This window comes from Pan troglodytes, chromosome 7, assembly GCF_028858775.2.
Source record: "Pan troglodytes isolate AG18354 chromosome 7, NHGRI_mPanTro3-v2.0_pri, whole genome shotgun sequence".
Lineage (NCBI taxonomy): Eukaryota > Metazoa > Chordata > Mammalia > Primates > Hominidae > Pan > Pan troglodytes.
The window spans coordinates 33,303,277-33,315,961 of record NC_072405.2 but is presented as its reverse complement, the minus strand read 5'-3'; the positions used below and the strand labels follow the sequence as shown (position 1 = coordinate 33,315,961).

The 12,685-nt window shown below is 43.6% G+C and overlaps 1 protein-coding gene across 1 annotated transcript; it reads left to right on the top strand.

Annotated features, from left to right (window-relative positions):
* The first annotated feature begins 2,989 nt into the window (after positions 1-2,989).
* On the top strand, positions 2,990-8,713 carry NEFL (neurofilament light chain). The gene is made up of 4 exons (XM_519665.8): positions 2,990-4,174; positions 5,339-5,463; positions 5,849-6,168; positions 6,693-8,713. The coding sequence occupies exons 1-4, from the start codon at positions 3,131-3,133 to the stop codon at positions 6,833-6,835; spliced, it is 1,632 nt and encodes a 543-aa protein (XP_519665.2). The 5' UTR covers positions 2,990-3,130; the 3' UTR covers positions 6,836-8,713.
* Positions 8,714-12,685: the final 3,972 nt, after the last annotated feature.

Genomic DNA, 12,685 nt, shown 5'->3' with positions numbered 1-12,685 from the left:
GAAGTATTAAGGATAACCAGAGTGGTAGGAATTCTGTTAAAGGGGTCATCAACATACTTCCATATTTCTAATCTCCCAGGAGCATGTTTTGTTGATAGCCCTCAACCAAGTTCAGGTTTGCAGAGAATATGTTTAAAGGGGAATAAATGCATAAGGGTGTGACAAGACTCAAAAGCCTCCTTCTAAAGAGACTGCGACTCTACTACAAACAGCACTAATCAGAAACATTTATGGTGAGGGAAAGAAAAAGTCAATATATATATTCTACCTAAATAGGTTTTCTAAAGTTGCTCACTTTGCTTTGCCACACAAAGCAATGCCATATGTGCTTTTAGAGCAAAATGCTGGAAAGAGGATTCAAAAAGGAGGATGACTGGACAGAATATTAAAGAAGAGGCAGGCACCTGGCAGAGGAAGGCTGAAGGTAGAGTAACCAAAACTCAGACCCAGGCTGGATTCAGGAGTCCTGCAAAGCAAGGCTGTCGTGGAGTATGAGGTGGCCAGGCCAGGAGATATTTAAAAAGACCGGAGATCGATAAGCCTAAACGCGGTGGATCTGCCCCTTCCCCCACTCTGTGGGCCGGGTTCAGCACAGGAAAGGGTCCCATTCTCACCCTTTGCTCCTGTGTTCCTCTTTTTTCCAGCTACCCAGGGGACGGCAGGCAGCAGGTGCCCCAATGGTTTCTTCTCTCTGAAGCATCCCCCTGCAGCACCCGCCGCCCCTCTCCTTTCTGGGCAGCCTCCTCTGCAGTCAAAGGCTTCAGGGAGGAGCCGCGGAAAAAAAGAAAAAAAAAAAGAAAAGAAAAGAAAAGAAAGAAAGAAAGAAAGAAAAAAAACGCTGATGGACTTAAGATCTGAGGGTGACCTGAAACTCCTCCGGGGAAAGACAGCTGGCACAAAGGAAATGAATTCATAAATACCTGAGAGTGTGTTTTATGCAGACTCACACACACTGAGTGTGGAACAATGAGGTTTGCAGGGAGCAGGTTAACAAAATAATCCATTCTGCCACGCTTCATCTACATATGGGTAATTGGGAGGAGACAACTCTATGGCTTATCTAGGTCCTTGTTCCACCCCCCCGCCTCCAGAGAAGTCTATTCTACCCTTGAATTTCATGAGTGAAAAGACCAAGGATAGCTAGGCTATGAAAAGTCAACAGAGTAAGTACCCTACCAAGCCTGCCAGGGACAAACAATATTCAGGACAGCCTCATGACCTTAGGCTTGAAATCTAGAATATTTGGGCATGGATGATCCTCTGAGATCACTTAGTCTTGATAGATTTAAACTACTAATTTCAATATTTCTGAATTTGCATTATTTGCGACAACCGACATTGTTTAGAAACCCGAGGAAAGTTATCTGCTGCAGTCTATCATGAGGACGGTGGGCTATCACAATCACAGGTATTTTTTTTGGGGGGGGGCGGTCAGAAAGGGCCTCTGAGGATAAGCCTCACCCCATCCTTTCCTCGGGAGAGGAGTGAAATGTCTCCAGAAGCAACTGCACCACTGCAAATACTTCACCCTCCAAGTATCACAGGGGAAGCCATTCCGGCTTCTCTATTTGAAAACAGTTACCATATTCCCCCTCAGTTTGCCTCTTAAAAAAAACATAAGTTGCACATCAAATGCTGCGATATACAAATAAAACAAAAACTAAATGCTTGCTCAGATAAATCTTAGGTGTTTCGTGTAAATCTCTGCAATCCCTCCGTGAAACCTGGGGGACTCCTAACATCATGCGTGTGAAAATGCCCTGCAAACCGCAGGGTTGTATCCACGTGCGCTACCGCGTGCGCCAGTTTCAAGCATCTGGGTGCTTCCTGAAGGAAATCCATGCATTCCTGACTGCATCTGTTTTCGGGTTATTACATTGTATCGGGGGAAGAATCACGCGGCTATGGCTATTTTCTATCCGTTCCTGAAGAAGCCTGGGTGCCGAGTTCTCCTCCCCAGAGACCACACCCAGCGCTCAGGGCTGGCCGCAGCGGCTTCCCTGAAAATCAGCCAACTGCAAGGCTTATCGAAATCATCAGGTCGTGTGCTACACATGTGTAAAAAGAGGGAAGCGGACTTTAAATGTGCTGCGGTTGGTGGTAGCAAGCAGGAATTTAGCTTGGTGAGGATCCAGGCAGCTTGAAGCTCCCGGCTGCGGAGCGCGCGGCTGCCTCAGCAAGTCAGTCTCTGTGTTTCCAACTCTTTCTCTGCCCTCCACTACCCACACACTGCAACACGTTAAAGCCATCTGCGGCTTCATTCTCAGTTAAGAAATGTGAAAATCTAGAAACACTAACAGGCGGATTAACTGCTCTAAAGGTTTAAAAATGCTAAACCAACACCTGCAGTAGTGCCGCAGTTTCACGAGTGTGTGTGTGTGCGTGCGCGCGCGCGCGCACTCGCGCGCACATTCCCTATGTGTTGAGAAGCAGCGCATTAAAGAAAAAGAAAAATAATCAGGAGAAAGGAAGATGAATTGCAGAAAGTGCCAGAAAACTAGAAAGAAATTAAAACTCTTCTCCATACATACTGCATACACATAACCTAGCCTATTTATTTGTATCTAAAATCCCCTAGCCGCACCATCACCGTAAACACCAAGGGAAATAATTAAGGAGGTTCCTGGTGGGAAAAGGGCGAGTTGGGGGGACAGGGTGTCTGCGAGGTGACGGGATACAGAAAACTAGGGTGTCAAAAGGGAGCAAGAATCTGTTTTGGGGACAACTTAAGGATCCAAGTGTCAAGGGGTCTGGGCGATGCAGGACGGGAGGGGCTGCGTGAGTGAGTACAGAAGGGAAATGAGTGAGGGGGCATGGGATCTCAGAGAAAATCAGGGCCCTCTGAGCAAAGTGGAAAGGACGACCGCCGCAGCTCCTCGGGCCGTAGCTCGACCCCGCCTTCCCTTTTGCGCAGAATCCTCGCCTTGGCTGCAGCAGCGCGCTGCCCCCACTGGCCGGCGCGCCGTGATCGATCGCAGGCTGCGTCAGGAGCCTCCCGGCGTATAAATAGGGGTGGCAGAACGGCGCCGAGCCGCACACAGCCATCCATCCTCCCCCTTCCCTCTCTCCCCTGTCCTCTCTCTCCGGGCTCCCACCGCCGCCGCGGGCCGGGGAGCCACCGGCCGCCACCATGAGTTCCTTCAGCTACGAGCCGTACTACTCGACCTCCTACAAGCGGCGCTACGTGGAGACGCCCCGGGTGCACATCTCCAGCGTGCGCAGCGGCTACAGCACCGCACGCTCAGCTTACTCCAGCTACTCGGCGCCGGTGTCTTCCTCGCTGTCCGTGCGCCGCAGCTACTCCTCCAGCTCTGGATCGTTGATGCCCAGTCTGGAGAACCTCGACCTGAGCCAGGTAGCCGCCATCAGCAACGACCTCAAGTCCATCCGCACGCAGGAGAAGGCGCAGCTCCAGGACCTCAATGACCGCTTCGCCAGCTTCATCGAGCGCGTGCACGAGCTGGAGCAGCAGAACAAGGTCCTGGAAGCCGAGCTGCTGGTGCTGCGCCAGAAGCACTCCGAGCCATCCCGCTTCCGGGCGCTGTACGAGCAGGAGATCCGCGACCTGCGCCTGGCGGCAGAAGATGCCACCAACGAGAAGCAGGCGCTCCAGGGCGAGCGCGAAGGGCTGGAGGAGACCCTGCGCAACCTGCAGGCGCGCTATGAAGAGGAGGTGCTGAGCCGCGAGGACGCCGAGGGCCGGCTGATGGAAGCGCGCAAAGGCGCCGACGAGGCGGCGCTCGCTCGCGCCGAGCTCGAGAAGCGCATCGACAGCTTGATGGACGAAATCTCTTTTCTGAAGAAAGTGCACGAAGAGGAGATCGCCGAACTGCAGGCGCAGATCCAGTACGCGCAGATCTCCGTGGAGATGGACGTGACCAAGCCCGACCTTTCCGCCGCGCTCAAGGACATCCGCGCGCAGTACGAGAAGCTGGCCGCCAAGAACATGCAGAACGCTGAGGAATGGTTCAAGAGCCGCTTCACCGTGCTGACCGAGAGCGCCGCCAAGAACACCGACGCCGTGCGCGCCGCCAAGGACGAGGTGTCCGAGAGCCGTCGTCTGCTCAAGGCCAAGACCCTGGAAATCGAAGCATGCCGGGGCATGAACGAAGCGCTGGAGAAGCAGCTGCAGGAGCTGGAGGACAAGCAGAACGCCGACATCAGCGCTATGCAGGTGCGGCACGGCCAGAAACACAGGGGGGCTCCCACTGGAGCAAGGGGGGGAGTTGGTGCGCCCAGAAAGTGGAGACCAGGGGTGGTGCGGCTGCACGCAGCTCTTAGGGATAGGGCTTGGCTCCTTGGCCACTGTGTGGGAGGGGTGGGGCACTTGAAGGGCGTGAGTGCGGGCGCGACTGTAGTCTGGGAGTGTGCTCGGTGCTACTGCACCGGCGTTCCGCATTAAAGCTGCCCAGCCCTTGTTGGGTGGGGGAGGGAAGACGTGGGAACTGGGCGTTGCCTCCGGCCTGCAGTGAGATCAGCTCTCTACTGACCTGCATTAACCACAAGTTACTTTGCAGCAACTATCGGATCATCTAGTTAATAAATAGTAGAGTGAACAACTCTCAATTAATTCTGAAAGATTACTGTGACCAGCAAGCTTTATGACTAGTTTTACCAACCACTCCCTTCCTTTATTTAGTAGGTAGACAGGAAAATAGTCAACATTGTTTTAGGTAGTTAACTAGTGATGTTCATAGTAAACCATTTCCTTTTACCTTTTTTTTTCCTTTTTTTCTTTATGTGTAAAATCTTCTACAACATTTCTGTTTAAACATCTCCATCTTCTGGGGAGTAGAAAAAATACAATTTTAAAAAGATCTCCATTTTAAAAGATCTCCATCTTCTGGGGAGTAGAAATTTTTTTCTTCTTCTGGGGAGTAGAAAAAATAATTTAGATACATGGGAAATATTTTATAGAAAATATTTTTTTTTCTTTTTTTTGTTTACATCTGGCTATTTTCTTCTCATAAAGAAAGGCATTAGTTTCCTGGCATGTAACCCAGCTAAAGAAGAGTTAATCAGTGAATGAGAGACACAGTTTTTCTATCAACTTAGTTTGTTTGCAGGCATTTTATGATGATCATTAAACAGTATTAAGTAAAGAAACAGAAGAACAGAATTTTCGTCCATCTTTTTTTTCATCTCAGGCTTCATGAACTTGGGTATTTTAGGCATGAAGGTTTTTCAAAAGATACAGGAAGTTATTCTAGGAGAGATTTTATCAAAGGTGCGCACCTTGATTTTAATCGAAACTAGGCCTTTGCAACTACACTACAGTAAAATAATAGAAGGGATTTATGCCCGGCTTTTTTTTTGTTTTATTTTTGTCTTCAAACAGGACACGATCAACAAATTAGAAAATGAATTGAGGACCACAAAGAGTGAAATGGCACGATACCTAAAAGAATACCAAGACCTCCTCAACGTGAAGATGGCTTTGGATATTGAGATTGCAGCTTACAGGTGAAAATAGAGGGGCAAAGACAGCAGCCATTAAACCTTAGGAAGAAAATCAGATCCCATTTAAAGTTATGTTGGATCAGAAACCTTCAATAATAGTCCTTTTGAAATAATGAAGTGTTAGTTTTTGGCTTCTTCCAAGAAGAAGGTATTTAGATATATAAGAATTTAACCCTGTAATTAGGAGTCCTGTTTTTATCTTGTCATTACACTTTAAATCTAATAGGATGATTTATTTATATTTTTTCTGGTCTCCATCAAAAGATCCCCAGGCATTAAGTATTGATAAATCCCAGCCCTGCTCCTGCTTGCCTTTGTGTTTAGGGTACTCAGAGCAAGTTGTGAAACACAGGTGTTTTTTAACCTCACCTTGCATCTGCATCCCCAGGAAACTCTTGGAAGGCGAGGAGACCCGACTCAGTTTCACCAGCGTGGGAAGCATAACCAGTGGCTATTCCCAGAGCTCCCAGGTCTTTGGCCGATCTGCCTACGGCGGTTTACAGACCAGCTCCTATCTGATGTCCACCCGCTCCTTCCCGTCCTACTACACCAGCCATGTCCAAGAGGAGCAGATCGAAGTGGAGGAAACCATTGAGGCTGCCAAGGCTGAGGAAGCCAAGGATGAGCCCCCCTCTGAAGGTGAAGCCGAGGAGGAGGAGAAGGACAAGGAAGAGGCCGAGGAAGAGGAGGCAGCTGAAGAGGAAGAAGGTATGATAAGAAAAAACCCCTGCAACTTCAAGTGTAAACTGGGTGTGGAGATTTGTTAGGAGGTGGATAAGACAAATGAAGCCTTGCTCATTTATTCATATATGACATTAGAATCATAAATAAATTTTCTGTTTGTTTAGCAAAACTTTCCTAAGGCATCTACTCTGAATGAGGTGATTGGTCAAAATTTTCATTTTTTAATATAATCATTTAACACAGCAGGTTGGTGTCCTAAAGAACAAAAATAGATACCAGACACATAATGAAAGAAATATTGAGGTTAAGTCTTGGAGAGGAGCAGAGCTTCCCATACCTAGAAGTGATCTCATTCGATTTAAATATGTGTTCAGTGGCAAATTATTCATGGCAAGCTTTGTCTGTTACATGTGCTTTTGGAGAGAGTGGAGCTGGGAGGTTTTGGTGAGCATTCTGACAGTCGTGTTTGCAAATAAAACCTTTGCAGACATGTTTTGACTGGACTTACCCTGGATTTGGATTTTGTACATTTTCTTTTTATGTTAAAGCTGCCAAGGAAGAGTCTGAAGAAGCAAAAGAAGAAGAAGAAGGAGGTGAAGGTGAAGAAGGAGAGGAAACCAAAGAAGCTGAAGAGGAGGAGAAGAAAGTTGAAGGTGCTGGGGAGGAACAAGCAGCTAAGAAGAAAGATTGAACCCCCATTTCCTTAATTATTTCAGGAATAATTCTCCCAAAATCAGGTCAACCCCATCACCAACCAACCAACCAGTTGAGTTCCAGATTCTATGTGAATTAAAAAGTCAATATATGTATAATTCTGAGATGACTTAGGTTGGACATTCAATGTTGTGCTATGAATTTCCTCTTTATGCAGAGTATCTGTTTGCTTGCAGAGTGGCTTTCTGGCTTGCTGCCAGCCTGTGCATGGTCCACGCTTATGAGTTCAGGATCTACGGCAATGTGAATCATTCAGATGTTTACAATAAAAAACACCACATGAGTAAATGAATTCACTAATGTTAATGTTAAACTTCATGGAAAAATAGTCCTTTGAACCTTCGGTGGTTAGCAATTAAAGACCCTGAGTTATGTGCAATAAATAGTAAATAAAGTTATACCGAATGATGTATTTTTTGCTGTGGTTGTTACTTAATTAAAATACCTTAAAGATGGCACCAATATAAAGTATATACCAGTGGACTATTGACCTCCAATTTTTTAAAAAGTTGAAATTTTAACAACTACCAATACTTTTTTTTCTTCCTTCAATTGGAAATTCTGAGGGATACAGTTATGTCGTGATTACTCGTGAAATCTCTCCCCACAAAAATTTTACTGATAATAAACATGAGTAAATGAGAAAGTCTGTAAATAACAATAGACTTTGCCTCATAACACGTGTTGTGTTAGGTTTTGGGATGGCTTTCTAGGGAGCATTTCTGAAATTACTTGACAGATACACTCTTTATGGTAAACAGGTCATTTCAGAGTCTAGAGTGCTAACCATTACACTATGGAACCATGATAAATAGGTCGTTTCAAACTGATATGTCACAATGCAATATGGATAGAATATGAATCCCATACATTCGTCCCTATAACTGCATTTTAAAATATAGTCTAAATATCATGGGAGGAGGTTAAAACCTGAGAACATGGTACAATAAGAAGGAATAATTTTTATATATAATTTTTTATCTATATATAATTTCAGGAGAAGGGATTAAAACTACCAAAGGTTATTTGCCACTCCACTGCAAACATGTTGCCTGCAATCCTGAGCTCATGATTTAGTGTGTTGTTAAGCGTAATTCTGTTGCCTCAAGTAAATACCACTTAATGCTACACATTTTTAAACCTTTAAAAGCTACAGACACAAGTAATGAAATTATGAGTCACTTAAGGGGGGAGGTAATATGCTTGTATGTTACATTGACATTGCTCTGCATGTCTCTACTGGGAAATATTTGGATTTCAATGATAGCTTGACTGGTTGGACATTGCATCAAATACACGCCCCATGTATCCTTTCTGTCTGTTGTAAAGTTAAGAACGCTCTTGCACTTGCATTTGATGTGGAATAAATATAGATGATATTACTATCTGCTATTCTGCCTTTGTTCTGAAACAATTGCTTTGTCAGCTAATTTCATTCAATATTTGTTTTTTAGACGATCTTTATAAGTTATTAATTTAACCTGAAACCAAAGTGGTCTCCATTTAAAGTTACTTAATCCCTTTGTACCACCTATTTCTAGTTAAATATATGTTGCTATGCAAATAGGTAAAGTGCTTCCTTGCCATGATGGTAATGGATTGGAACTATGAAGGCTCTCAGTGTATTGGCTTCTGTAAAGATGAGGCGTCTCCTCAGAAACAAAGCTTTTCACATTTCTGCTTACTAGACCTGGGATGATGTACATGGCAAGTCTCAAACAGATGCAAGCTACGTGCAAAAAGTAACTTTAGCCAAATGGAAATAGCTGGATGCTTTGAGAATTACTTGGTTGAAGTAAGAAAACTGTACCATCCTCTATCCTGTGTGCCATAATAAAATAGTAAAAAACCTAAATTGAGCTTAAAGTCTTTTTTAACATTTCCCCAAATTTGGTACTGTGGTCAGTGCCCCTTTTAACCTGCAGTTCTCTTTCAGTATTCCCTCTCCTAATGAATGATCCCCTCTCTATAATCATCTGATTCCATTAAACGGACTCCTTGAATGACATCCTACCTCCCATTACCTCTCCTCTGCCCCTCTAGACTAACCTATCACCGAGTTATAGTGAGAACACCTCCATGTCTTAGATCCTTCCACATCTTTCAATGTCTTAAATCCTTCCACATCTTTCAATTTATACTGCCACCACTCTAACCCTTCTCCCAGGGCCTACTCTTGGTCTCCTTCAATTAGCACCCTACAACAGGCTAATCTTTTAAAAAGCAAATTTTGATCATGGCATCTCCCTGAATAGAACCCTCTAATAGCTTCCCACTTTTAACATGAAAACCAAAATCTCAAATGTGATCTTCAAGGCCTGCCTAGTGCTGACTCCTGCCTACTTCTCTAACCTCATCCCATTGTACACCCCTTTCCCTCCACTTCCAGCACTCCAGTCACCCTGGTATTCTGTTCTCCCATCTGTCACAGGATTTTTGGTGATTCCTCTTTCTGGAGCACTCATCTTTTCTCTCCTTCTCTCAGCCTTGCCCAGCCGGTTCCTACTGACCCTTCAGATGTAGGCTTAAATGCCATTCTCTAAAGGAAGCCTCCCTTGACCTCTTCTAGTGGGTCAAATTCTTTGAAATATGTACATAAGACTTTGTAGGCTTTTTGATTCTTGCCATTAGCATCTATTTGTGTGATCAGTTGATGAATGTCTGCCTCCCCCATTACAGTGGGATCTTTACAAGTATTAGAATCAGATCTCTGTTGCTCATTAATTTAGCCCCAGTATCCAGCATAGTTCCTGCCATAGTAGAAGCACAGTGGATATTTATTTAATGAGTGACTTTCCCCATCGATTAAAATGCCTTCAAGATGACTGGCAAGTCAAGAGTGTTCAATAATAAGTCCCAGTCTAGTCCATACCTTCTTGTAGAAAGAGCAAAGAATCAAGAGTCCATCCTGGGTCCTAGCTTTGCACTGTTATGGAACATTGGCCATTCCTGCCCAACCTCAATTTGCTTATCTACACAAGGGGTCAGTGGTGGACATTTCAGATCCATTCTAGATTCATAATTCAAAATCTCCTGAAATACCCTTACTGCTTTATTTTAGAAGTCCAGGCTAAATGGCTGAATGGAAAACACACATATGATACTCATGTCCTCACTAAAAATCCACCCCCTAAAGGGAATTGCTAAACTTAGTGTGAAGTTTCACTGCTAGCAATTTAACTGCTCAAATTGGTAAGCAATTAAATTCATCACTTTTTTACCCATATGGAGATTCCAGTGCTGTTGGAGGGGGTTACTATGTCCCATGATGCTGTTCTAAGTACATTTTCTGCATTAACTCATTTCTTCCTTACATGCAACAACATTCTGAGTCCACTATGATTATCATTCCCTATGTTATTATTATTTTAAAAGTTATTTGTATTTTTTAAAAATAGTGACATGGTCTCACTACATTGCCCAGGTTGGTCTTGAACTCCTGGGTTCAGGTGATCTGCCTACCTTGGTCTCCTGAAGTGCTGGGATTACGGGTGTGAGCCACTGCAAGCAGCCTATAATCCCCATTTTACAGATAAGAAACTAAGGTTAAGTGAGTCGACGAAGGTCATATAGCTGGTTGGTGGCAGGGCTGAGACTCAGACTCACCCACCTCACTGCATCTCCTTTGTGGTCCAGCTTATAAGGTACACTTGTGGCATCAGAGTATGTTTCCACAGGCATGTTTTGTGACAGTGGTTGGGGAGTTCACACAATAGTCAGAATCCTTACAAGGCAGTCGTGTACTGTTCAAGAGCCACATATACACTCACAGTGTTCCAATGCAGTTAGGATCAAGGTTTTCTTTCACCCCTTTGATGACTTATGTCCATATCTTAGTTCCTCTGCTAATAGAAGCTTTCAGAAGGAAGGAGTCAAGTCTTATAAGCAAAGATGAGTTTGACATTTATCTTCAAGGATCACCAGCATTCAAGATGCTGGTTCTCATGATGTTATTCTTCTACCTGGCCACTATTTTCTAGTTCTGTTGACATTTTAGTAGTCCTCAAGTTTTTCTTCTCCTTCTTTTCCTCCCTTCACTGTTCGCCCTTTTTTTTTTTTTTATCTTCTTCTTCCTTTTCCTCTTCCTTCTTCTTGCAAGTCTTCTTACTGCAAGCAATTTCAAATCATTTTGGGAGGGGAGAGGAATAAAGATTGACTGAATAAATAAATAAATGTCCTTGTTTCCCTTCACAACACCCGACAAAGCATGTTGGGTTGAGTGGGCATATGTTTCTGGAATGGCAAAGGTTTAATACTTGTGAGAAGTTTCCATAAACATAAACAGCATAGAGAATTTCTTCTTTCTCTTTTGGGGACAGAGTGAGATGTCAGAACTGGTTCAGCCGTGATTCATTTGCAAGGGGCTCCCGGTGGAGAATTCAGAATATTTATTTCTTAGGAAAATGTCCAGCAGAGTGAAGTGCAGTGAGTTATACAAGCTAGGCAGTGAGGACCATTTCTAGTTTAAGGTCTTCTAGAAAATTCCCAGTGAAGAGTCTTAAATAAGAACTAGAGTGTCAAAAGATAAGGCAACATGAGAAGGAAAAAAAAAAACCCTTAGCAGCCCCAGAAAGTAACTATAGTTTTTTTAAGCAATCTTTTAATTCTACTTCAACATAGGTAATTATTTGCGTATGAGGATTTAAAAAATAATATAACAATGGTATTAAAAACAAATTTGAAAAGAAAACACATTTCCTCCATTTAAACCCAGTTATTTTCATTTATATGTTCTGTTTTAGTTCTTGCTCCTATTTACGTATATTTTGACGCTGATCATCCATTCATTCCACAAAATTAATCATTCGCTAAATGCCAGATGCTGTTCAAGGTACAAGGAATAAAGCAGAAAATGTTCCTGCTTTTGGGGACTTAATAATGGTGTGTATTTGCGTGTGCACGTGTGTGTGTGTGTAAACAGACAGTGAACAAGTAAACAGGTAACAAGTAGATAATCTTTGATCAGAGCCAGGCATGTAAGCGTATGGGGTATGAGTGCTCCAGGTGGCAGGAACTGTAAGTACAGCAACCTTGGCTTCTTTGAACCCAGAAACATGCATTAAACTCATTGCTCAGTCGTATGAATGAAACACAAATGAGATTATTAATGAGAGTAGAAGATAGGGCTGAGAAAGGCAGGCAAAGGCCTGGTTATGCATGGGCTTGTAGGCCAAAGAATTTAGATTTTATTCCTTGTGCAATTAGAAACTTTTGAAGAGGTTACTCAGGGGAGGGGTGATATTATCTTTTACGCTTTATAAAGACCACTCTGACTCTTGTGTGGAGAATAGACTCTAGAAAAACAAGAATCAAAGTAAGAGACTAAGAGACTTTTAGTCCAGATAAGAATAGGCAGTGGCATTAGACATGGCACTACATGGTATGATTCAAGAAATTCTTAAGGTATTTCTCACTGACAGAATAAATGAATGAAGAAGGAAAGTTGTAAACAGTATCTTTTGATAACATATTTCAACATGTTAATATGTAGTATATATTAGTTATTTGTTGCTGCATAACAAATCATTCCAAAGCTAAGTGGCTTTGAACACCTCAATTACTCATTCTTTCTTAGTTTCTGCAGGTCAGTAATTTGGGAGTGGCCCCGTTGGGATTTTCTGGCTCTTGGCTGCTGATGGACTTGCAGTCAGATGATGACTGAGGGTACTATTAACTGAAGGCCTTGATTAGGGATGTAGGATGCCTTTCACAGAGGCTTATCAACTTGGCTGTCAATTTCTTCTCCATGTGGGCCTCTCCAAGGAGCTGCTTGAGTATCCTTACAATATGGTAGCTGGACCTCCCCAGAGCAAGGCTTCCAAGAAAC

What these genes read in the sequence shown, in the direction of transcription:
- NEFL (XM_519665.8), top strand. Translation starts at nt 3,131, where the DNA reads ATGAGTTCCTTCAGCTACGAGCCGTACTACTCGACCTCCTACAAGCGG. An exon ending in CCGACATCAGCGCTATGCAG is followed by an intron (nt 4,175 to 5,338) that starts GTGCGGCACGGC and finishes GTCTTCAAACAG; the next exon opens with GACACGATCAACAAATTAGA. An exon ending in GGCAGCTGAAGAGGAAGAAG is followed by an intron (nt 6,169 to 6,692) that starts GTATGATAAGAA and finishes TTTATGTTAAAG; the next exon opens with CTGCCAAGGAAGAGTCTGAA.